This window comes from Theobroma cacao, chromosome 6 (genome assembly GCF_053813885.1).
Source record: "Theobroma cacao isolate CCN51 chromosome 6, ASM5381388v1, whole genome shotgun sequence".
NCBI classification, from domain to species: Eukaryota; Viridiplantae; Streptophyta; class Magnoliopsida; order Malvales; family Malvaceae; genus Theobroma; species Theobroma cacao.
The window spans coordinates 24,746,534-24,772,744 of NC_142644.1; the positions used below are offsets into that span (position 1 = coordinate 24,746,534).

At 34.1% G+C, this 26,211-nt stretch overlaps 1 protein-coding gene, 1 non-coding gene and 1 pseudogene across 3 annotated transcripts; all 3 read left to right on the forward strand.

The window, feature by feature from the left end:
* The first annotated feature begins 308 nt into the window (after positions 1–308).
* On the forward strand, positions 309–402 carry LOC148762220 (small nucleolar RNA snoR8a). The gene has a single exon (XR_016027265.1). It is a non-coding gene; the product is annotated as a small nucleolar RNA snoR8a (small nucleolar RNA).
* Positions 403–11,511: 11,109 nt separating this feature from the next.
* Positions 11,512–18,175, forward strand: LOC18596124 (ABC transporter C family member 8-like). Its single transcript, XM_018123812.2, has 12 exons — positions 11,512–11,846; positions 12,381–14,329; positions 14,425–14,745; positions 14,855–14,941; positions 15,033–15,653; positions 15,760–15,924; positions 15,998–16,292; positions 16,378–16,592; positions 16,760–17,065; positions 17,145–17,208; positions 17,427–17,666; positions 17,824–18,175. The coding sequence occupies exons 1-12, from the start codon at positions 11,822–11,824 to the stop codon at positions 17,949–17,951; spliced, it is 4,416 nt and encodes a 1,471-aa protein (XP_017979301.1). The 5' UTR covers positions 11,512–11,821; the 3' UTR covers positions 17,952–18,175.
* A 1,102-nt stretch (positions 18,176–19,277) lies between these two features.
* On the forward strand, positions 19,278–25,223 carry LOC18596125 (ABC transporter C family member 8-like; annotated as a pseudogene). Its single transcript, XR_016027171.1, has 12 exons — positions 19,278–19,295; positions 19,495–21,156; positions 21,244–21,564; positions 21,653–21,739; positions 21,829–22,448; positions 22,565–22,728; positions 22,809–23,078; positions 23,171–23,385; positions 23,661–23,966; positions 24,145–24,207; positions 24,387–24,626; positions 24,910–25,223. The product of XR_016027171.1 is annotated as an ABC transporter C family member 8-like (transcript).
* Positions 25,224–26,211: the final 988 nt, after the last annotated feature.

A 26,211-nucleotide genomic window follows, 5' to 3' on the forward strand; every position in this document is an offset into this window, starting at 1 on the left:
TTTCTTATTTAATTTTTTGCTCATAAAATATGTACATTAATTTATCTTCTTTGCAAAATTAAGTTTGAATTCTCATTCTATAAAAAAAATTTGAAAAAAATTTCATACTTAAAGTCAAATTTAGTTAAATAACTTGCATTATATTAGAATAAAATAATATAAAAAGACTAAATAAAGTTTTTCCTTTATTTATAGTAGTACAAAAATTTGAAATTTATTTGAATTAGTTTTTAACTTGAGTTGAATACAAATTAGCAAAATAGGTTAATTTAATTTTTTTCTTTTAAAATAATGAAGAAGGGAGATATGGAGTTAGCAATGATCATAAAAATAATTCTTCGTTCTGACTTGCTTAATTTGGGCATGACAAACCTCTTATTACAACCATAGATTTTGTATATTTTTATTTTGTTTAATATTTCAAGTTATATTATTTAGGTTGATATATCCTAGATTAAAGATTGCATTTATGGTTGATAGAGTTAAATATAATTGTAGATCTTTGTATAATTTTATTTTTCATTTACAAATTTTTTGTAGATCCAAATTAATAATTTACATTTAAATTTAGTAGAATTGGATTGTGGTATTTGAATTTAAATAAAATCGTTTTATAAAAAACTTTGAGTAAATTTAAATAAAAAGAACTTAGGTAAGGTTGAATAATTCCAAAAGAATAGGTATTTGTAAATTGTGAAAGTTGTAATTAAATCAATCTATTTTGCTAATTTAATTTCAGCTCAAGTTAAAAATTACATCGAATAAATTTCAATTTTTTAAACTATTATAAATAGCAAAAAAAAGAATTTATTTAGTCTTTTTATATCATTTTATTCTAATATAATGCAAGTTATTCATCTAAATTTGACTTTAGATATGAAATTTTTTTGAAATTTTTTTATAGAAGGAGAATTCAAACATAATATTTGCCAAAAACATAAATTAATGTACATACTTTAGAATCAAATAATCAAGTAAGAATATTTATATATTATTTTTAACACTGTAAATCTTTTACACTTAAATATTTGGCTTATTAATAACTATATCTAATATCTACATAAAGATTTATATTTTTCAAATATATTTTTTTCAATTTAGTTCCTCAACATCTTAATTTTGTTTAATTTAGTGGTTGTATTATATATTATTATTCAATTTAGTCCCTATGACGTGGCATAAAAAATTTTTTTGAAAAATTTTTATCTGCCATGTGGCGTTGACATATCATCATGTTAACGTGTCAGTGCCACGTCAGCATTACCACACAATCATATTAGTGCCACGTGGCATTACCACATCATCATGTGGGTGCCATATCATCAAAATGTACCCACGTTAGCATTGATATCATCATTTTAACAGCAAAATTGGATGTTGTTAGAGAGAAGGACTAAATTGAAGCAATTCTCAAAATTAAAGGACTAAATTATTTTGATTTTGAGTACGGAGACTAAATTGAACAAAATGCATGGGTATAGGGACTTGGTGGGTATTTTGACCAATAATGTATAGATTTTTTCATATTAATTTATTAATTAAAAGAAGATATTGCTTCAATATATTACTTAATAATATAGATTTTGTTATGAATATATGTGAATATCTATTATATTTCATAATATCCAATGTATTTCCTCTTATCCAATGTACATATTTATGTTGTTACATCCCTATCTCTTGGTTTCATTTAGTGTATGTATATTTCTATCTATTAAGTTCATTTTCTCTATTTATATAAATTCATTTCGCCTTCATCTATATGTGCCTATAAATAGAGGCATTATAGTTGATGGTTGACATATTGGAATAAGAAATAAAATAGAAGATTTTCTTACATTTTTACTACTTTTTTTTAATATTCTCTTGTAAAGTTATATTTTACAATACTTTTAAAGTTATATTTTACAACATGTTATCAACACGAGACTTTAATCAATTGAGAAAGTATTTTTTTAATTCTTCAATTATTTAAATTTTAATTTTGTATACTGTCCAATCGGCTTGAAGTTGACGGTGGGCCCCCAAAATGCTTGAAGTTGTCAATACAAGTGTAAATGAGAATCACTGAGAGAAAGAAAGATGTATGTTTGCTTGATAACTTTGTGGCAAACACTTTTTCTTAAGTGTGACATTGCGTGAGGCAAATATCCATACAAAATCAGGTCTCGTTGGGATTATTGATGGCTTTGAAAATGTCATAATTGTTCTGTTAAATGGCACCACCTTACATATTGAGGATGCATTACTAAGTAGTAAATCGAAAATGTACTTAGCTTCAAAGATGTACGTCGTAATGGGTACCAACTTGAGACAATTTATGAGCAAAATAAAGAATGTCTCCGGATCACTTCTTATAAGATGGGCTAGAAGACCATCCATAAGAAGTTGGAAGCTTCAACTATATAATTGTATTGTGTCACTATTAGAGCTGTTGAATCTTACACTATCATGTCCTGGAAACTGGTAAATCCGGATGAGTTTGGACTTTAGCATGATCACCTTGGTCACTCGGGAGTTACAATGATGTGTAGGATAATCCAAAATACTAGAGGACATTTTTTAAAGGATTAAAAGGTTTTGTTGTCAAAAGATTATACTTGTGAAATTTGTTCACAAGGAAAGCTCATTACTAAACCTTCTATAACAAAGGTGAATCTTGAATCCCCTTCATTCTTGCAAAGAATCTAAGGTAATAATTATGGACCAATACAATTGGCAAGTGGGCCGTTCCGATATTTCATGGTATTAGTGGACGCATCTTATAGATGGTCCCATGTTTGCCTATTATCTACGTGTAATGTCGCTTTTGCATGTTTACTTGCGTAGATTATAAATCTCTAGGCACATTTTCCTGATTATCCAATCAAGAGCATAAGGAATGATAATGTTGGTGAATTTACATCAAAGAGTTTTGATGCGTATTATGCTTCACTAGGAGTCGAGGTTGAGCACTTAGCTCCACATGTTCATAACGGATTGGCAGAATTCCTGATTAAATGCATCCAAATTATCGCTCGTACTTTATTATTGAGGACAAAGCTTAACTATTCAACGTGGGGTCATGTTGTTTTGCATGTGGCGACACTAATTAGATTGCATCCCACTACTAGTCTGCTGTAGTCTCCCATGCAGTTGATTCTAGGCTATAAACCAGACATTTCATATTTAAGCACCTTTGGTTGTGCTGTGCAAGTGCCTGTAGCATTGCAAAAAAGGACTAAAATGGGTCCCCAACGTCGTTTGGACATTTACATTGGGTTTGATTCACCATCTATTATTAGGGTCTTGGAACGAATGATGGGTGAGCTTTTTACTGTCAGATTCACAGATTGTCATTTCAATGAAACAATGTTTCCACCGATTGAGATACCTAAGGCTTCCATAACTAAGAAGCAGAAACCAATTGAGATTTTCTCTTAGAATGAGAAAAATTTATCCCATTTAGACCCAAGAACTCTTAAATGTGAAAATGAGGTGCATCATATAATTCATTTGTAGGTTATTGCCAATAGACTTCTTAACGCATTTAATGATGCTACCAAGGTTACAAAGTCTCATATTTCAATTGTGAATGTTTTAGCTAGGATTGCTGTTCTTGAAGAATAGGCTAAAATGGATCAAAATAACTCACGCTTGAAACGTGGAAAACTGATATGATCAAAAAACATTGTTCTTTAAAAACGAAAGAGGAAGAATCAAGAATTCACTCTAGAAGATCTAGGTGTTGAGCTTGCTTCAAAAGAGCCTATTGCCCCTGAAAAAGCACGAACCCATGAAAAGACTACCGACTCCGAGAATATTGAGATTTCCATTACATATTGTAATGAGATACGGGATCGAAATGAGATAATCATCGATGATACTTTTACACTCTCAGTTGCTTATGAGATTATAAATGATGATTATGAACTGTGATCTATTATTGAATATTGTCAAATGCAAGATTGGCTCAAGTGGGAGGAAGTAATCTAGGCTAAATTAGTTTCCTTAGCTAAACGAGAGGTTTTTGGGCCTATAGCTCGAACTCCCAACAATGTAAAGCTCGTTGGATACAAGTAGGTCTTTGTCTAGAAACCAAATAAGAAAAACGAGGTCGTGAGGTATAAAACCCGACTCGTTGCCCAAGGCTTCTCTTAGAGACTTGGGATTGATTATGATGAGACATATTCACATGTGATAGATATGATTACTTTTTGTTTCCTTATTAGACTAGCAATTTCTGAAAAACTGAAAATGTGTCTTGTGGGCGTTGTGACATCATATTTATATGGTTCATTAGTCTTTGATATTTATATGAAAATTTTTGAGGGATTCAAAATGCCTGAAGCATAACTTCCTGCAACTTATTCTCAATAAAGTTGCAAAGATCTTTGTATGGTTTAAAGCAATTTGATAACATGTGGTATCAATGCTTGAACGAGTATCTAATTAAGAAAGGGTACAAAAATGATTCTATCTGCCCATGCGTGTTTATTAAGAAATCAAAAACCGAATTTGTTATGATAGCAGTTTTTGTCGACAATATGAATTTGATTGAAACTCCAAAAAAGTTATCTAAAACTGCTAAATATTTGAGAAGGGAGTTTGAAGTTAAAGATTTAGGTAAAACCAAACATTGTCTTGGTTAGAGTTGGAGTACAAAGCAAATGGAATACTTGTCCATTATTAGCATATATTGAGAGATTGCTTAGACATTTTAGCATGGACAAAGCTTACCCATTGAGCACCCCTATGGTTGTAAGGTCTCTTGATCCCTAAGTCTTAGAAAACCTGACGAAGAGACACTTGGTCTTGAAGTATCATATCTTAATGCAATTGGAGCTTTGATATATTTGGCATAGTGTACAAGACCATATATCACTTTTATGATAAATTTGTTGACACGTTTTAAGTATGAGCCAACCTAGAGACATTGGAATGGAATAAAACATATTTTTCGTTATCTTTGAGGAATTATAGATTTAGGATTATATTATTCTAAGATTCCACTAACTCTGGTTTAGTTGGATACGCTGATGCGAGATATAAATCTAATCCGCACAAGGCTCGCTCTCGATTATTTATTTTGCTATAACGGCACCACCATTTCTTGGTGCTCCACTAAGCAAACGTTAGTAGCTACATCCTCAAACCACTTCGAGATTATCGCTCTATATGAAGTTGGGAGAGAGTGTGTTTGGTTGAGATCCGTTATAACATATATTCATAATTCTTGTTGTTTAACACCGGTTACAAATTCTCACTATAATTTATGAAAATAATGTTGCTTACGTTGCACAAGTTAGGGGAGGATATATCAAAGGTGATAGACCAAGTGTATCTCGTCGAAATTTTTCTACATTAATGAACTCTAGGAAAGTCGACAAGTTGATGTTAAATAGATTTACTCCACCAATAATCTTGCAGATTTTTTTGACCAAATCATTGCCAACGTCAACATTTGAAAAATTAGTATATGACATTGGAATACGAAAAGTTAACATGTTGCAAGATTAATTTGCCCCTAGAGTGGCAATATAGCTCAATTGAGGGGGAGCATATATGGACCATGCATTGTACTCTTTTTTCCTTCTAATCGATTTTTTCCCATTAGGTTTTTTTGATTTAAGGTTTTTAATGAGGTAGTATAATGGACATTCAAAGGATAGACCCTAGAAGTGGCAACATGGCTTAATTGAGGGGGAGCAATTATGGACCATGCACTGTACTCTTTTTTCCTTCTAATTGGTTTTTGTCCTACTAGGTTTTCTGGCTTAAAGTTTTTAATGAGGCAGTAAAATGGACATTCAAGGAAGAATGTTATGAATATATATGAATATCCTTTGTATTTCATAATATCCAATGTATATTCTTATATCGAATGTACATATTTTTGTTGATACATCCCTATCTTATGGTTTCATTCAATGCCTGTACATTCTTATCTACTATGCTCATTCTCTCTATTTATGTAAATTCATTTTCCCTCTATCTATATGTGCTTATAAATAAATGCATTGTAGTTGATGATTGACATGCTGGAACAAGAAATGAAATAGAAGATCTTCTTACATTCTTACTACTTCTCTCTAATATTCTCTTTTAAAGTTATATTTCACAACACTTTCAAAGTTATATTTTACAACAAATTTTGTTTATTTATGGTGTTCTTTTGTTTAGTTTTTCATCAAGTTATAAAAATTGGTTGTTGGATTTCCTTCTTTCATTCTTATTTTTGGTCTATTTGTGTTTTTTTCTTTTAAGTTTTTCGATTTAGGGATTTTAGATTGCATTTATTTGATTTTTGCTTTTATTCCTCATTGTGATTTTTTATTTGTTTCTCATTGATGATTGTATGTTATTTGTTTTATTTTGTTTAATTATTATTATTAATTTTGAAGGTATTTTATTTGTGTTAATGTTCAGGGCATCTTAAACGGGAGACTATGGGGAGCATGATTTGTTGGAAAGGAAAAGAAAGAAAAAGAAAAAGGAAAAGTTGATGCATAATAAAAGGGTATTTCTTTTTTTGTGAGTTTTGAGATTGAATTCTTTATTTAGTTTTTCTCTCTTTTTAATTTTTTGTTATTCTTTCTTAATGTTTTATTTCTTTACTGATAATATTTATAATTTTGTCTTTTTTTGTTTTTAGAAAAATTGTCATACAAGTAAACATTAACAAACCATTGTTCTTAATTTTTTTATGCATGAATTTTTCCGTTTTTTAAGTTGATCTGGTTTTTGGATTAATTTCTTGGAATGTGATTGATTATTGTTGTACACTCTTGGCTTTTACAGGTTTAAGATAATTTCCAATTATAATTGTTTTAAAGGTATTTTATATATTATTCTTATTTTATTTCTTAATTTATAATTTTCTATTTATTCAAGTTTTTATTATTTGGGTTCTTTATTATATTTATTCTTATAATGTTGTTGCTTCTATACAGAAACTAGAAGCTTTTCATCTAAGTTTTTAAATTCCTTTTTTGGTTTTTATCTTATGTGATTAGGTGTATAGTTATACTTTCTATCATAGACAATAATCTACTTGCACTTTTACTTAAGTTGTATCAATTATGGACTTCTTTTACCTATTACTAATCTTATCTGATATACATCATATAAGCTTATTTTTAATTATCTTTTAAGTAAAAATATGTCCTTTACTAGAAATATAATCCTTAATTTACACATTTGTCATTTTTATTTTGCTATATGTTTATCTTTCAACTCATTTGATACTTTTTTTGTAATCACTTTTTGAATATTCAAAAATGTCATAAATAAGTGTATTTTTACAAAATATAAAATTAGTCAACCATTCACTTTATAATTGTATATTATTGAAACCATATTGATAAAATGTTATCAAGTTGTAGATTTAGTGGGTTTTGAGATTTATTTAGTTTTTCTCTTTTTTTTAAAAAAAAAATTTATTCTTTTTATTAATGTTTAATTTCTTTACTGATTACATTTACAATTTTATCTTTTTTTTTTAAATTCTCGTATAAGTGACTATGAACTACCTAGAGTTTTGTTTAAGCATGAATTTTTCTATTTTTTAAATTGATGTGATTTTTGGATTAATTTTCAAGAATGCAATTGATTAGTATTGTTTTAATTTTACAAGGGTTTTTTTTTTTAGTTTCTCTTTCTAAAATTATTTGTCCCCTTCTCTGGTTTTTCTATTTTAGTTTTTCTCTTCATCCCTTTCTGTTGTTTGTAAAAAATAAAAATAGTTCTCTTGCTAATGCAATATGGGATATGCTCAATTTGAATGCAACATACAAGCAAAGATTATGTGCAAGCAGACACGATCGCAACAAGGAGTAAAGTGATAAGTTGATGTGTCGATCCTCAATGAGTTGATCTAAAAATTGTGCTAACTACTAAAATTACAACAAGCTAATTTTATCCAAGTAACAAATTGTGAACTATGATAAAAAATGTAATATAATTATCTAAGTCTAATCTAAGTGGTGCAAATGATCAATTGAAGTGAAATCAATGGTCTAATATTCTAGGATTATGGTGTCCTCTAAAATTTCATTTGGAATTGGGTTTGGTTAGTTACTTAATCTCAATGAAAGATGATGTTAGTCTAAAATCTTGAGGTATGTGTACTTCTTCGTTGAGATATTACACACTTACTTAATCTAATTGAATCACTATATGTTTATAGGAGACAACTAAACTAAGCTCTTTAAGCCAAGGATTTCCAAATAGACTATGTGCGGCAATTAAATGTATTTCTACCCTAATTGCACATCAAAGCACTAAAATTCCTTTTTAAGTGTTTTGAACACACATTACTCAAATCTAAGTCTAATTTAGATTAACTCTTTCAAATGTCATCTAAATACTTAAACACATTTAATTGGTGATCAATCCAATAAATGGGCAAATAAGTTTAAATTTGAGTAAGCATCAATGTTTCCAATGAGACTAAGCAACCACCCAAATCAATATCCAAACTACATAATAAAGTCAACCATAATCCTAGATTAATAAGTTTAGCTCAACATTTCAAAAAGGAGAGTACATAATACAACAAACAAAAGCGTTGTTTTACAAAATGAGATAGAGAGAGAAAGCTTCAAATCTAGAGAGAGAGGAAGATGTTCTATTGCAGCTTTACAAACTCCAGCTCTTGATTCTTCTTCTCTTTGCCGTTTTGCTTCAGCCTCTTCTTGCCCAAAGTGTCTCCTCGAATCTGTCTTTTTTTCTGTGCGAAAAATTCCTATTTGTACTCCCTTCTTCATTCAGCCTTGACCTAGATTCCCGAGCCAAGTATTTTCCTTTTTCTGACGTGTTCTAGCTGCAGCGAGATTGGATTCTTGCTGCAGCAAGCTAGAAGTTGACTTGGCGTTGCAATGCTCTTCATTTTTGCTGCAGCGAGATTGGATTCTTGTTGCAGCGAAAATCCTACTGCCTCTTTTTGCCCTGTTTCTCACTGCAGCGAAAAACTCTTTGCCTGGACATTTTTGCTGCTGCAGCTTTGAGCTCTCTGCCACCATGTTCTCCTCCTTCAAGTTGCCTCGTGCAGAGTTGTTGTGATCCTCACAATCAACTTCTCTTTCGGCTCCATGATTCCTTCAACATCAAAAGGTTCAATAGTTAGAGGTTGATTTAAAAAATTTTGAAAAGAAATGAAGTTAAAATGGTCTAAATGACACTAGACACCCTAAGAGTTAACTTATACTAAAAAACATGAAAATTTACTAAGGACTAAGCAGAAAACTAGAAGAAAAAGCAGAGTTTATGCTCCAAAAAGTACCCTATGATAACTCTATATAATAGAGTTATCACTTTCTTCCTCATTTTCTTTATTTTTTCAACTTATTTATCTACTGAACTAAATCTATAATATTTTTACTATATTTGTTATTTTTGTTTTTGCTTTAAACTTTTCCCATGTAACTAATTTATATATATATATATATATATATATATATATATATATATATATATATATAATTTTTCAACTTACTTCGTTTTTAATAGGAGAAATAGCACCATTTGTAAATTTTGATATGTATTTTGAATATAGTAGTAATTTCTAAGTTAACTCGACAAATAGTTATCAAAATATCTATTGATTTTTAAACATTTATCTTTATAAATTATAATATAATTTCATATTTGTAAATGATACATGACTTTACCATTTATTTTTAGATAATTATTTTTATTATTAATGTAAATTAATTTTATATTTTATTCACCGATGATTGTGTCGTGAACGCATAATTACACTCTAGTGATAAGACAAATGCTATTAAAAATCCAACCACATATTCTTTTGAAATCATAATTTTGGTGCTTGAACCAGGCCTTGACAGATAAAGACTGAATACATATCTTTGTACCTTCACAATGAAGCTGTGGAAAAAAAAAAGTGCAGATGTAAGCACATACCGCACGCTATTTATCATTTATGTCATCGTAACTCGGCATGATGATTGTTGACAAGAATTTTCAAACCACAAAAAAACACTTCAAATTTCATAAAGAAAGAGCAAGTGGGAAATGATTTTTCATTAAGCTGTACTGGTTTGATATGATACGACTCTTCAAGCCTACGTGCTAAGTTCAATTTTATATTGGGTTTATAGATAAATATAAACGTAGTAGGAAGATGTACTTCTACCTACTATGATTACTTTTTAAGACTCTTATCACTTTGTCCTATATGATATATATTAAATGGTATATGTTCAATCACGAGATTGAAGGTAAACATATACTGTATTATGGGCGCTTTTTTTTTTTTTTTTTTACTTTTAGTGGTAATTAGAGCTGTTGATTCAAGGTCACTTTCTGGTAAATTAAATTTAACAGTATCAAGTACCATATTGATTCCATAATGTAGTTCGTATCTTTGATGCAGAGATCATGTCCTCAGACTTTCATTTCAATTTATATATGAGAATTTCTCTGTTGGTACGTATTTACCTGATTCTGATAGAGAAACAATATTCAATGGGGGCAAAACAAGCCATACACAGAAGACAAATTGAATCCACAAAAAAAAAATCAAAGAGAGTAAATTATTTTAATTGGAAATACGTGTGTGATATGAGCTTGAATTGGCAAGAATATGACGGAGATAAGATCCCACTCTTTTTCTATTAACAAATTTCCTTTCTTTAATGACCATGAAAAGAATAGTCCATGTTCCACCTTGCCGTCTGTGCTTGCAAAGAAGTTGATGTATATATAGTCAATTGTTAAAAAGTTCCTCTGGCATCAATACAAGTATTGTAATACATCCCTCTGGTCTAAAATCATGGCAGTGTTTGAACTCAAATTGATTTCAAAGAAGAGCTTAACTTTTTCTGTTTGTCTGCGTAGCTTTTAATCAGGCTTTATGGCCTGTGACCTATCCTGGGAAGCTCTTGTAACAATTATTGTTATTATTTGTTTTTGTTTCTACTGCAAATGAGAAAAATAACAAAAGGGTAGTCATGATTTCAATGATCTTTTCCCATTGAAAAGATGATGAAACATGGAAAATAGGGAAACATAAGGAAACGGAGTTTGAGGCCCTGATGTAATCCTTTATGCTAATAGATTGTGACCATGAGAGCAAAATCGCACACAAATGTTGCTTTACTGGTCCTGTATCTCCTTTTTTTTTTCTCTTCATGAATGGTCCTTTCATGTACTAAGCTGGCCCAATTTGCCCGAGAAGAAAATTGAAAATGAGCCTTATTGACATTGGTGCAAAAGAATTTGTGATTTGGAAACAAATGTTTGTCAGTTATAGGAAGGATTACTCATCAAGAATAACAACTTTGATACGTAAAGAGATGCTATAATTCTTCCTTCTTTTTTATTTCTCATCTTGTGCATTCTATGTAAATTTGGCTGTTGATTGAGGTGAATTGCAGCCCCGTAGGAAATTTTGAGAAAGAGATTTTTTCTAGTACTTGTCACCGACTGAGAAAGATGGCTATCTAATTGCCTCTAGTCTATGTTTTAACAAGTGCTGTCGGGTCAAGGACTGATGAAGACACCGAATTTATGAATATATGAACAAGAAGAGGAAAGCTTGTGGACGAGCATTTGACATTGACAGACAAACCATAGCCCACCTTGTCCCACTGCTTGGCCTCCTACTAAGCAGAAGCAGCCAAAAAACCAATCAAATAAACACCAAAATAAAATGTTATGAATCTGTAGAGGCGGAGGGGGTTCTTTGATGGCATCTTCTATGTAACAGCCGAAGTGAATGACAGCAGGGTTGATGAAGTCCTTTTGCCAAAGCACAGAGTCTGAACTCTGGTGTCATTAAAAGGGAACCAAAAGCTTGAAAGAAAATAATCTCCTAACCATGGCTTCCATGACGACCTTACTTGGTACACGCCATTTGTTCATTTCCGAATATCTTTTCAATTAATTATTTGACCTTGAAACTGCATGTGTGTGTCTGTTACAAGATGCATATTGGATTTTGAGCATTCTGCTTCTCCTTGATCTTGCATGAACATGTATTGGCTTTTTACACGATCTTGATTAATATTTCCTTACACTCTTTAGTTTGATGTGCAATTGACAAAGAAAGAATCCATCAGTGGATATTGTTCTTGTTCTTTAAGTCCCTATGTATACATTTATCTGCGCTTTCTTGTAGTTGAAGACAGGGTTTTTAACTTTTAAGTCTCTATGTATACATTTATATGTGTTGCCTCTTTATAACAGGTCATGGACCATTCTTTTTTGTTGTAATGGAGACAATACATTAATCATCAATATCAAGTCTTCCTGTTGCAAGTTCTCTTCCAAATGTTCATGTCCAGAGCTTTTTAAATTTCTTCCTACTACTTTCTTCTCATTTCTTTGTTCCTACAAAAATTTGCTAAGTAATTCTAAATCTTTTGATGGATATGCAGGGGTATTGGCTTTTATTTGTGAAGGAAAACTTGATTTTGGTTCTTTTTGCTTTCAAAGAACCATCATAGATGTCATAAATCTGCTATTCCTCTTTGTTTTCTATCTACTTTTGCTTGGAGGCTCTGTCAAAAAACATCAAAGCAGTGTAGTTAACATAAGGGACTGGATCTCCCTTGTTGTTTCTATCTGTTGTGCTCTTACTAGCATTCTGTATCTTGGTGCTGGTTTGTGGAATCTAATAGCAAAAAATGATGGATTTAATAACTTGAGCTGGTTGGTTGCGCTTGTTAGAGGATTGATTTGGATTTCTTTAGCGATTTCCTTGTTTGTTCAAAAATCACAATGGATGAGATTTCTCATCACTGCTTGGTGGGTGTCATTCTCTTTACTGGTTTCCGCTCTGCATATTGAGGTTCTGTTTGGAACACACAGCATTGAAATTTTGGACATCTTTCCATGGCTTGTGAATATCTTGCTGCTATTTTGTGCTCTTAGAAACTTCATACATTTGGTTAGGAAACGTGCTGAAGATGAGAGTTTATCAGAACTTCTATTAGAGGAAAAGGAAGAAAAAAACCAAACAGAAATTTGTCAGGCCAGTTTTCTTAGCAAATTGGCATTTTCTTGGATTAATCCCCTGCTTTCTTTGGGTTATGTGAGACCATTAGCTCTTGAAGACATCCCTTCGATTACTATAGAAGATGAATCCAATTTGGCCTACCAAAAGTTTGCTAATGCATGGGAATCCCTTGTGAGAGAGACGAGCTCAAGCGATAGGAGAAACTTGGTTCTTAGGGCCATAACAAAAGTCTACTTCAAGGAAAATATAATAATAGTAGTTTGTGCGTTGCTTAGGACTATTGCTGTAGTAGCTCTTCCTTTATTGCTCTATGCTTTTGTAAATTATTCAAACCAGGATGAGGAAAATCTACAAGAAGGTCTTGTGTTATTAGGATGCCTCATTCTTTCCAAGGTTGTTGAGTCGTTGTCGCAGAGGCATTGGTATTTTGATTCAAGGAGGTCAGGAATGAGGATGAGATCAGCATTAATGGTGGCAGTCTATCAGAAGCAACTGAAGCTTTCAAGTTTGGGAAGGAGAAGACATTCAGCTGGGGAGATTGTGAATTACATAGCAGTAGATGCCTATAGAATGGGAGAATGTCTATGGTGGTTTCATTCAACTTGGAGTCTTGTATTGCAGCTTTTCATGTCTATTGGAGTACTTTTCTCAGTTGTTGGTCTTGGTGCTATACCTGGTTTAGTCCCTCTCCTCACATGTGGATTCCTTAATATGCCATTTGCAAAGTTACTACAAAAATGTCAATCTGAATTTATGATCGCCCAAGATGAGAGACTAAGAACAACTTCTGAGATCTTAAATAGCATGAAGATCATCAAGTTGCAATCATGGGAGGAGAAATTTAAGGGCTTGATTGAATCCCAACGTGGTAAGGAGTTCAAATGGCTTTCTAAACAGCAATTGTTCAGGCCTTATGGCACTGTCTTGTATTGGATGTCTCCAACCATTGTTTCTTCAGTTGTCTTCTTGGGATGTGCTCTATTTGGGAGCGCCCCATTGAATGCTGGAACAATCTTTACAGTTCTTGCAACACTAAGAAGCATGGCAGAGCCTGTTAGGATGTTACCTGAGGCACTTTCAATTCTTATACAAGTCAAAGTTTCTTTTGATAGAATTAATACCTTTCTGCTTGACGATGAGCTTAACAATAACGAAGTAAGGAAAATTCCCTTGCAGAATTCTGATAGAAGTGTGAAAATACAAGCAGGAAATTTCAGTTGGGATCCAGAAATAACAAGTCCAACCCTTAAAAGTGTGGACTTGGAAATAAAAAGGGGGCAGAAAATAGCTGTTTGTGGACCAGTTGGGGCCGGAAAATCCTCACTCTTGTATGCAGTGCTAGGAGAGATACCAAAACTTTCAGGATCTGTGAGTTACAAAACAAATATTCTAGTACATTAGTAAGCATTATTTTTTGTTGTCACTAATATCAGTTCTTTTTTTTTTTTTTTGCTTGCAATTAGGTTCATGTGTTTGAATCCATTGCCTATGTTTCTCAAACTTCTTGGATCCAGAGTGGGACAATTCGTGACAACATACTCTATGGAAAGCCAATGGATGCAGACAAATATGAGAAGGCCATTAAAGCTTGTGCTTTGGATAAAGATATCAATAGTTTTGACCATGGTGATCTTACGGAAATAGGTCAGAGGGGGATTAACATGAGTGGAGGACAGAAGCAGAGGATTCAACTTGCTAGAGCTGTCTATAATGATGCTGATATCTATCTTCTTGATGACCCTTTCAGTGCTGTAGATGCACATACAGCTGCTGTTTTGTTCAATGTGAGAAACAACTTCAAGCTTCTTACTTCATCAGTATGAAACTCTGGTGTATAATACAATAATCTATTTCTTTTTTGTAGCATAATGAAGTTAACTGTTATGATTACAGGACTGTGTCATGACTGCTCTAGAGAAGAAAACTGTCATCTTGGTGACTCATCAAGTGGAGTTTCTCTCAGAAGTTGATAGAATTCTGGTAACTGCTAGTTTGAACTTATGTTTATATATTCTTCATCTATCTACATGTTTTTCGAGTTTGTGAAAAGGATGATCTGATTTTTGCTTAGGTTATGGAGGGTGGAAAAATTACTCAATCAGGAAGCTATGAAGAGCTGTTAAAGGCTGGGACGGCTTTTCAACAACTTGTGAATGCTCATAGAGATGCCATAACAGTATTGGGTTCGTTGAATAGTGAAGGTCAAGGAGAATCTCAAGGGCTTGCTGTAGTTCGACCAGAGATGTTTAATGGATCTTATCCAACTAAACAGAACAGTGAGGGGGAGATCTCGGTGAAGGGTCCGCCTGGAGTACAATTAACACAAGATGAAGAAAAGGAGATTGGCGATGTTGGATGGAAGCCATTCCTGGATTATGTTTCTGTCTCAAAAGGATCTCTTCATCTATCTTTAAGTATATTGACTCAGTCTACCTTTGTCATTCTTCAGACTGCTTCTACCTATTGGTTGGCATTTGCCATTCAAATTCCTAATATGAGTAGCAGCATGTTGATAGGAGTTTACACTGGAATTGCAACACTTAGTGCTGTTTTCGTATATTTTAGATCATATTATGCTGCTCATCTAGGATTAAAAGCTTCTAAAGCCTTCTTCTCTGGTCTCACCAATGCCATTTTCAAAGCTCCAATGCTTTTCTTTGATTCTACTCCTGTTGGGAGGATTCTAACCCGAGTAAGATTACACTTTTTCGATGAGTAAATGGAATCACATGATTTTTGATGTATCCTCTGAGTCTTTTTCCTAGATACTAACACTCGTTTTATCTAAACTCTTGCAGGCTTCATCAGATATGAGTATTCTTGATTTTGACATACCATTTGCCATTATCTTTGTGGCAGCTGGTGTTACTGAAGTCATAGCAACAATTGGAATCATGGCCTTTATTACATGGCAAGTTCTCATTGTCGCCATTCTTGCTATGGTAGCAGTAAACTACATTCAGGTGGATCCATTTTTAACTTGATTTGCTCAATCTCTTTTGCTGATGAGCTAATATCTTTCTTCATCAACTGCAGGGGTACTATATGTCCTCTGCAAGGGAACTAATAAGAGTTAATGGAACAACAAAAGCTCCTGTTATGAATTATGCAGCTGAGACATCACTTGGAGTGGTTACTATAAGAGCTTTTAACATGGTGGATAGGTTCTTTAAAAATTACCTAAAGCTTGTTGACACAGATGCCACTCTTTTCTTTCTTTCTAATGCAGCCATGGAATGGCTAGTTCTAAGGATTGAGACACTTCAAAACCTGACTCTATTCACTGCTGCATTTTTCCTTCTTCTGCTTCCAAAAAGCCAAGTTACTCCAGGTAATATCAGTTCTATAGAACAATCTTAATTATAAGTACAAATTGTTAAAAGGCATTAATCTGTCACTATAATTTTGATTTGCAGGGCTTGTGGGACTCTCTCTTTCTTATGCTTTATCGCTAACAGGAACACAAATTTTTGCATCTCGATGGTATTGCAACTTATCAAACTACATAATTTCAGTTGAACGGATAAAACAGTTCATGCACTTACCTGCAGAACCTCCAGCAATTATAGAAGACAACAGGCCACCATCTTCTTGGCCACCTAAGGGTAGGATAGAATTGCAAGAACTGAAGGTAAGGAACCTACACTGGAAAATGGCTTAACTGCTGCTGAAAGTCTATGATGAATTTATTTTCTTTGAATCAATCAATGATCAAGCCATCGCTAAATCTATGTCTTGTATGGTTTCACAATTAGCTAATTATGCTTAGTTATTATTTACTTTGATGCCTTATTGTAGATAAGATATCGTCCGAATGCTCCATTAGTCCTCAAAGGAATCTCTTGCACTTTCCGAGAAGGGACCAGAGTAGGAGTTGTCGGACGGACTGGAAGTGGCAAAACTACACTTATAAGTGCCTTGTTTCGCCTAGTAGAGCCTGCAAGTGGGAAAATTCTTATAGATGGACTTGATATATGCTCTATGGGACTGAAAGATCTGAGAATGAAGCTTAGCATAATCCCTCAAGAGCCAACTCTATTTAGGGGCAGCATTCGAACTAACTTAGACCCCTTAGGCCTCTACTCAGATGATGAAATATGGAAGGTGAGCCAACTGATGACCGTAACATCAAAAGGTTTTAACAAATGAGCTTTTTGACTATTTATTGTCTTTTCTTGTGCAGGCTTTGGAGAAGTGTCAACTTAAGACAACAATCAGTGGCCTGCCAAACAAGTTAGATTCATCTGGTAAGTTGAAATTTAGTGACTATCTACTTGGGAGGGTACAAATATGTAGAGTTATTATTGATAAATGCCTTCTGCTCATCTACATATGATGTCTACCGTGAGTAAAATAAAAAGAAATATAGTTCCATATGCATGTTGGATAGATTGCTTTTTTCAGTTAACTCTAATGAAAATTTGTAGCAGATGTAGATGTTATCTTATTGTTGTTGGATTGACAGTGAGTGATGAAGGTGAGAATTGGAGTGTGGGGCAGCGACAACTCTTTTGCCTTGGAAGAGTTCTTCTAAAGAGAAATAGAATTCTGGTCCTAGATGAAGCTACTGCTTCAATAGACTCTGCAACAGATGCTATTTTACAAAGAGTTATCAGACAAGAGTTCTCAAATTGCACAGTGATAACAGTAGCTCATAGAGTTCCAACTGTTATAGATAGTGACATGGTCATGGTCCTCTCCTATGGTAAGCTCTTGAATTCTACTTCTAATGTCCATCAATAGACTCCCAGTTATATCACATTACTGCAACATATTATTTTTTTCTTACTTATTGTGGTAATTTCTGGGCTTCTGATAATATAGCTACTTAAGCAAATTAATTTGCTTGATTTTTCCTACAGGTAAATTGCCGGAGTATGATGAGCCCTCAAACCTTATGGAGATAAACTCTTCCTTTTCTAAGCTAGTAGCTGAATATTGGTCAAGTTGCAGGAGCAATTCCTATCAAAATTTTAGCAGTTATCAATGACCTGAACAATTATTGGCATGACAATAAGAGCAAGCATGTGTGTGCAACAGCATTAAGGCACTGATATAATCTTGAATAGAAAATTTTCTAAATCTTCCATGAGCTGTTATCATTAATCTATGGAAAGATAGTGAAACCATTAATGATAATTTGTAGAAACCCATGCTCTTTATACAAATTATTTCAATATGAATAAAGGAAGGCTATAATATACATATTTCTGATGCCTGCTGTTTCTTTTATTCTTCTTTAATTGGACCTGGTGAAGATCACTAGCTCAAGTTTCAAACATTCATTATAACGAAAACATTGTTCCCCAGCTCATTGATTTTAGTTATAATGACTAACTCATTTTGTAAAGGAGTCTCGTGAGAAATTTCCTGAAGAAAATGCAAAAAGTCATGATAGAGATTATTCAAGGATTGCCACTAAACATCTTTTTCAGTAAGTGTGAATTCTCTGTATCAAGGAATAGCTTTCACTAAAAAAATAAGCTATCATGAGACAAAAGAATAAGCTAACACCATAGTAATAGCATTAAATTATGGCAAGGAACTATTTGCAGCCATAAATTACAAGGAGACAGACAAACGAATGACAAAAGGCCTTTCAAACAAAGAGATCCATATACTCACAACTGATATAATAAGCAGCCAAGAAGACAAAAAACAATAAATATATAAACAATTCCTTATAAATAAGCAAGCTCTGAGGAATCTTTTGTGGCTGAGTTAAAGTTATACTTAAAAAAGAAATGAATTTTGTACCAAATCTTTTTCAAGAAATTAATAACTTGTATACTATTTTAATGTCATCACATGACAAAGGACCGCATGGCCTACATTAACAGTAATATTGATATTCTATTACTATTTGCAGGAAAGCAAATTGTGTCATGGCTAATGCATACAGAGAGAAAGGACAAACAAACGAAAGGCTGGCTACCTTTATAAACTTAGAGATCTAATAAGTACTGTAAGCAGCCAAGAAACTAAGTGAGTAAGCACGAAAAATATAGAGTGATATAAACAGCTGAGCTCTCTAAGGTTTCCACAAGCAACTTGGATTTCACTTCATTCAATGAAGTGCTATTGAGCTCGTATATAGACTGGGGTCGCCTGCAGCTAGAAAGAATCAAAAGCAGAATGATAAAAGAAATCTTTTCAATGGTGACCTTGGGGAGCTCAGTTGGTATGTCTCATTTAGTCATATGTGCCCATTATTTCTTTCTAAGTGCACGCGTGCTAGTAAATTTTCTTTGTAAGTCTTTATGACATTTTCATCTAATTAACCAGATGTTTTGCTGCAATATGAACTTTAACAAGAATGGTGAGAAAACTACGGGTGCATATAGTTGTTCTTTACACGCATCACATCCATGGGGACCAAGATCTCACCAGTTAACAATCACAGAGCAATGTGAAAGTCCACATCATCAGACTGACACAGACTCTGATACCATTTATAATGACCTAAGTCGTTATGGGTATGAATTGTTATATAAGTTTTAAAAATTACATTCACATCAGATGTAAGATGTTAGATATCACAGTTTTACTTTGTTAGAGGAGTGATTTGGGTATCAGTGGCAGCCTCCTTGCTTGTTCGAACATCCAAATGGATCAAAATTCTCATTCTTTCTCTTTATTGGTTACTGCCCTTAACATTAAACTTCTATTACAAACACATGACATTCCAATTTTTGACGTAATGCCATGGCCAATAAACATCTTGCTTCTCTTTTGTGCATTTACAAAATTACTTAGTTCTGCTACTCAACGTAATGAAGACCAGAGTCTATCTGAACTTCTATTAGTGTCAAAGGCAGAGAAAACTCAGGTTGGAATAGGGCAGGCTAGCTTTTTCAGCAAATTAACCTTTTCTTGGATTAATCCCCTGTTTTATTTGGGCTACTCCAAACTATTAACTCTTGAAGATATCCCTTCTTTAGTTGATGAAGATGAAGCTAGATTGGCCTATGAAAAATTTTCTCATGCATGGGAATTCCTTGTGAGAGAAAAGAGTTTGAGCAACTCAACAAACCTAGTTCTTAGGGCCTTAGCTAAGGAGTATTTCAAACAGAACATATTGATAGCCATCTGTGCTTTCCTGAGGATAGTTTCTGTAGTATCTCTTCCTCTTTTGCTCTATGCTTTTGTAAATTATTCAAATCATAGTGAGGACAATAAGTATGAAGGTCTCTCTATATTGGGATGTCTAGTTATTTGCAAAGTAGTTGAATCATTGTCGCAGAGGCGTTGGTTCTTTAGTTCGAGGAGGTTAGGAATGAGGATGAGATCAGCTCTAATGGTAGCTGTTTATCAAAAGCTGCTGAAGCTTTCTTGTGTGGGAAGGAGAAGGCATTCAAGTGGAGAGGTTGTGAATTTTATTGCAGTAGATGCCTACCGACTGGGGGAGTTTCTATGGTGGCTTCATGCAGCATGGAGTCTTGCATTGCAACGTTTTATGTCCATTGGAGTACTTTTCTATGTTGTTGGTCTTGGTGCTCTTCCTGGTTTAGTCCCTCTGCTCATCTGTGGACTCCTTAATGTGCCATTTGCAAATGTACTACAAAAGTGTCCAACTGAATTTATGGTTGCTCAAGATGAGCGAGTAAGACTCACTTCTGAGGTCCTAAATAATATGAAAATCATAAAGCTGCAATCTTGGGAAGAGATATTCAAGAACTGGGTTGAAGCTCGACGTGACAATGAATTCAAGTGGTTGGCAAAAGAACAGATAAGTAAGGCTTACGGAACTGTCTTATTTTGGATCAGCCCCGACCATCATTTCTTCAGTTATCTTCTTGGGTTGTGCCCTTTTTGGGAGTGCACCGCCGAATGCTCGCACCATCTTCACAGTTCTTGCAACACCGAGAAGCATGGGTGAACCTGTTACAATGATACCGGGAGCCCTTTCCATTATAATGCAAGTCAAAGTCTCTACTGAAAGAATAAATGCCTTTCTGCTTGATGATGAACTGAAGAATGAAGTACCAAGCATTTCACTGCAAAATTCAGATAGAAGTGCTATAATAAAAGTAGGCAACTTTAGTTGGGATAACGAATTGACAGTTGCAACTCTTAGAGGTATAAATTTGGGCATACAGAAGGGACAGAAAATTGCAGTTTGTGAACCAGTTGGAGCTGGGAAACCATCACTCTTGCATGCCATGCTTGGAGAGATACCAAAAATTTCAGGAACTGTGAGTTACAAAGAGAGTATTTTGATACATTATGAACAACCTAATTTTGCTGCTATCACTTTTTTTCCCCTTAATTCTTGCAAATAGGTCTATTTATCTGGATCCATAGCCTATGTTTAACAAACATCTTGGATCCAGAGCGGGACTATTCATGACAACATGCTTTATGGAAAGCCAATGGATGAGGAAGTATACAAAAGGGCCGTCAAGTCATGTGCTCTGGATAAGGACATTGATAATTTTGATCATGGTGGTCCCACAGAAATAGTTCAGAGAGGGATCAACATGAGCGGAGGACAGAAGCAGAGAATCCAACTTGCTAGAGCTGTCTATGATGATGCTGATATCTATCTTCTTGATGATCCATTCAGTGCTGTAGATGCTCAAACAGCCGCAGTTCTATTCAATGTGAGACAAACACCTCAGTTCCTAACTCAAACATTGAAAACAATACATAGTTTTGATAGGTTCATCAAGTTATATTCTATGATAGCAGGACTGCGTCATGGCTGCTCTAGGGAAGAAAACTGTCGTCCTAGTAACTCATCAAGTGGAGTTTCTTTCTAAAGTTGATAGGATTCTGGTAAAGTCTAAGCTAAAATCATTTTATGTATTTTTATTTTCCCCATCCATTCTGTACATTTTATGGGAATGATGTGGTTTCTACTTTAGGTCATGGATGGTGGGGAAATTACTCAATTAGGAAGCTATACAGAGCTATTGATGTCAGGAACAGCATTTGAGGAGCTTGTTAATGCTCACAGAAATGCAATGACAGTGTCGGGTCCTTAGAATAATGAAAGCAAAGGACAACCTCACAATGTAGATGCACTTCGAGTGGAGGAGTCCAATAAGTATTACCCTACTAATCAGAACAGTCAGGGTGAGATTTCTGTTATGGGTCTACCAGGAGTACAACTCACAAAAGAAGAGGAAAAAGAGACTGGTGACTTTGGATGGAGACCTTTCCTTGATTATCTCGTTGTATTGAAAGGATATCTTTCTCTATCTTTCGGCATATTAGCTCAGTCTGGTTTTGTGATTTCCAGGCTGCAGCATCTTATTGGCTAGCAGTTTCGATCCAAATTCCTAAAATAAGTAGTGGCTTGTTGATAGGAGTTTACACAGGAATTTCAACACTTCGTGCAGTTTTTGTACATCTAAGGTTTATGTATGCTGCCCATCTGGGATTAAAAGCTTCTAAAGCCTTCTTCTATGGTTTCACCAATGCCATTTTTAAAGCTCCCATGCTTTTCTTTGACTCTACTCCTGTTGGGAGAATTTTGACCCGGGTAAGATGATCCTAATTAGTTTCTTATACTAAGCACATTTGAAACACTTTGTTTCACTTATCAGCTTTATGATACATAACCAGTTTCTCAATGTCCTTTATACATTGCTCTTTCAGGCTTCATCAGATCTGAGTATTCTGGATTTTGATACACCTTTTCCATCAGCTTCATGGCAGCTGGTAGCATTGAACTTCTAGCAGCCATTGGAGTTATTGCCTTTGTTACATGGGAAGTTCTTGTTGTAGCCATTCTTGCATTTGGAGCAGTAAAATACATTCAGGTGTGTCATTTGTTTGATCATCTCTTTCCTTCATTTATTCTTTTATGAGCTTTTTGCTGATGGTAATTATTCGACAAAAGGGGTACCATCTAGCTTCTGCTAGGGAACTAATAAGAATTAATGGAACGACAAAGGCTCCTGTTATGAACTATGCAGCTGAGACTTCTGTTGGGGTGGTCACCATAAGAGCTTTTAACAAGGTGGAAAGGTTCTTTAAGATGCTGCACTTTTCTTTCATTGTGCTGCAGCCATGGAATGGCTGATTCTAAGGATAGAGGCACTTCAGAATCTGACCATGTTCACGTCTTTTTTTCTCCTCGGTCTACTGCCTAAAGGTTATGTAGCACCAGGTAGCATCTGTTTCTGTAGAACAATTGATTTTTCATTCTAAGCGCAGATGTTCTAAGGTGTGACTGTTTCTGCCTTCATTCCTTATCTGCAGGACTTGCAGGGCTTTCTCTTTCTTATGCTTTGTCAATAACGAGCACACAGGTCTTCATGTCAAGATGGTATTGCACCTTATCAAACTACATAATTTCAGTTGAACGGATAAAACAGTTTATGAGCATACCAGCAGAGCCTCCGGCAACTATAGAGGACAAAAGACCACCATCTACATGGCCCTCCAAGGGTAGGATTGAGTTGCAAGAGCTGAAGGTGAGTAAAATAATCAAGCTGGTCCTTTAAGTCAATAAATTCAATGCAAAAGGCTTATCAGGGGCGGGAAGTTTGCCATGTTCTTTCAGATAATGGAAACAGTGACTTCTGAATGGTTCCTGCCAATATCATTAATATACTATATACTGATTCTCAAAATCTAGTTGATCCCTTGAAGCTGCTTCTTAGGGCTTTCAATTTATGTCTGCCTTCTATTGGTGTGTAATAAACAGATAATACTATATTTCCATCATTTGACATATGCATTACTGCAGATAAGATATCATCCAAATGCTCCATTGGTTCTCAAAGAAATCACCTGCATATTTAAGGAAGGGACTAGAGTGAGAGTTGTAGGAAGGACTGGAAGTGGCAAATCTACGCTAATAAGTGCCTTGTTTCGTCTAGTGGTGCCTGCAAGGGGGAACATTCTGATAGATGGACTTTATATATGCTCCATTGGTCTGAAAGATCTGAGAATGAAGCTTAGCATTATCCCTCAAGAGCCAACTCTGTTTAGAGGCTGTGTGCGAACTAACTTGGATCCCCTAGGCCTTTATACAGATGAAGATATATGGAAGGTAAGACTACTGACTCTGGCCACAAAAATAAATAAAGAAATCTGCTAAAAGGTAATTTTCTTTCGTGGTTTTGGTGCACCTGTTATAGAAGATGAATACTTAAAGGTAGTTTTACTTCTGTAGTATCATTGCGTATTAAAGAATATAAATTGTATGCTTGATATGTTTTTACTTGTAGGCTTTGGAGAAGTGTCAGCTTTAGGAAACTATCAGTAGTCTGCCAATAAGCTAGATTCCTCAGGTGAGTTGAATCCTGCCACTAAATATCTCACTGATGATATGTACACAAGCAAATTGAATCATGAATTATGATGCCTAATCAAGGGGGAAATGTTTCAATATTCATCTTCCATTGAGTAATGCATAACTTAAAAGAAATTGTAGATGTTTCCTGACTTTTGTTGAATGAACCTTGAACAGTCAGTGATGAAGGGGAGAATTGGAGTGTGGGACAGCGACAACTCTTTTGCCTTGGAAGAGTCCTGCTTAAGAGAAACAAAATTCTGGTCTTAGATGAAGCTACAGCTTCAATCGACTCAGCAACAGACGCTATTTTGCAGAGAATTATCAGACAAGAATTCTCAGGGTGCACAGTGGTAACAGTATCTCATAGAGTTCCAACCGTAATAGACAGTGACATGGTCATGGTCCTTTCCTACGGTATGCTCTTATTATCTACTTCATAATGAATTTTTATTAATTGGTAGTTAGGGAAGAAAGTGGAGAGTCTGGAAAATGGAAGGGAAAGGAAGTGAAAAAATATTACATATTTCCTCCACATCCATCTCTCAATTTCCTTGCTTAACTGTCTCCAGCCAATGACAGTTTTAGTTTAACCACATTACTGCCTTTAGAGGTATTGGCAAGCGTATGAACCCAGTAATTACTTGGCTTTTGGTATTAAAGAAACTTTCTGAAATCATGGGATTCCTTTGATTTGCAGGGAAATTAATGGAGTTTGACGAGCCTACATAACTTATGGGAACAAACTCCTCCTTTTCCAAGCTTGTAGCTGAATACTAGTCAAGTTGCAGAAGGAGTTCCTCCCTAGCCTTTAGTACTTATCAGTGATGTGACAATGAGATATCAGGGATTATAGCATGCTTTTGGAGCATGGAGCAGTGACAGTTTATGGAATGGCCCTTTGCCCTCTGATTTTAACAGCTAGCTTAGATAGTCTTATAATTTGAGGCTTGTCATTCATTAGTCGGCCCTCAAAGTTAACTACTGCAAAACTCAAATTCCTTAAATCATGAAAAGAGCATCTGAATCTCGAATGTCCCAGATTATTCCAAATCCAGATAGATAAGTGCACAAAAACCAAATTTATCCAAGATTCTTAGACATTATATATATATATATATATGGGGGCTAAACCCAAATTGAAGAACTCAGAAACGAGAGGAGTTATCTTGTTGTGTCTCAAAAAAAGAATCGATTAATCTTAAAGTAGCCCACTGTATGGCCCACTCAAATTCAATGCAGCGTTGCTTTTCATGGGCTTAAACATTGTAGGTCCAATCTACCCATATGCTTAGCCTGCAATTTAGAGTGCTAACTGCAAAGTATATATTTTACATGAGAATAAACAGATATGATTAGGTATAATATTTTCAAAATTTCTTAAAATATTTTAAAAAATTAAATAAATTTTTTTTATTATATCCAATCAAGTGCTTATAATTTTATTTTGAATCAAATAAGTTTTTATGTGACCATATTATGCCACGTTAACATACCATGTTACTATTCATGTCAACATTACATGATATAAAAATGATAAATTTTTTTTATTAATGATAATTTATCATTTATTAATTATAAAAATTTATTTAATTCAAAATAAAATAGCACAAGTTGTTGCTAGTTTTCTTCCAACAACAATGTGCTTAATCCCCTCAATCATCCAAGTACATTCTTTATTAGTAAATATATAATTGAAGGAAATAAAAGTCCACAGCATTGTATATGATGCTATGGGCCAACAATACCAATAAAATAAATAAAAGTTGTGAATCACAATGAGTCAACTTAATTTAAGATTTCAATTCCCCCATTTCCTTTAAACTTTAATCCTATCAAAATGCCACTTGCACAAGTGTTGGCCTCCTTGTGTTAGAATTATGTCAACTTGCAGCAATTTTTACTTGTACTTCCTCTCACTTCCATAAACCAATTAGAATCAAATTGAAAGAGGCATTTAATTATTAATTCTTAATGGTATTATATAGTACTACTATGTAAG

Bases quoted from the DNA above. Each gene is read 5' to 3' on its own strand.
- LOC18596124 (XM_018123812.2), top strand. From the start codon at position 11,822: ATGGCTTCCATGACGACCTTACTTG. The intron at 14,330-14,424 runs GTGAGTTACAAA...GCTTGCAATTAG, and splicing joins TACCAAAACTTTCAGGATCT to GTTCATGTGTTTGAATCCAT. The intron at 14,746-14,854 runs GTGAGAAACAAC...TTATGATTACAG, and splicing joins CAGCTGCTGTTTTGTTCAAT to GACTGTGTCATGACTGCTCT.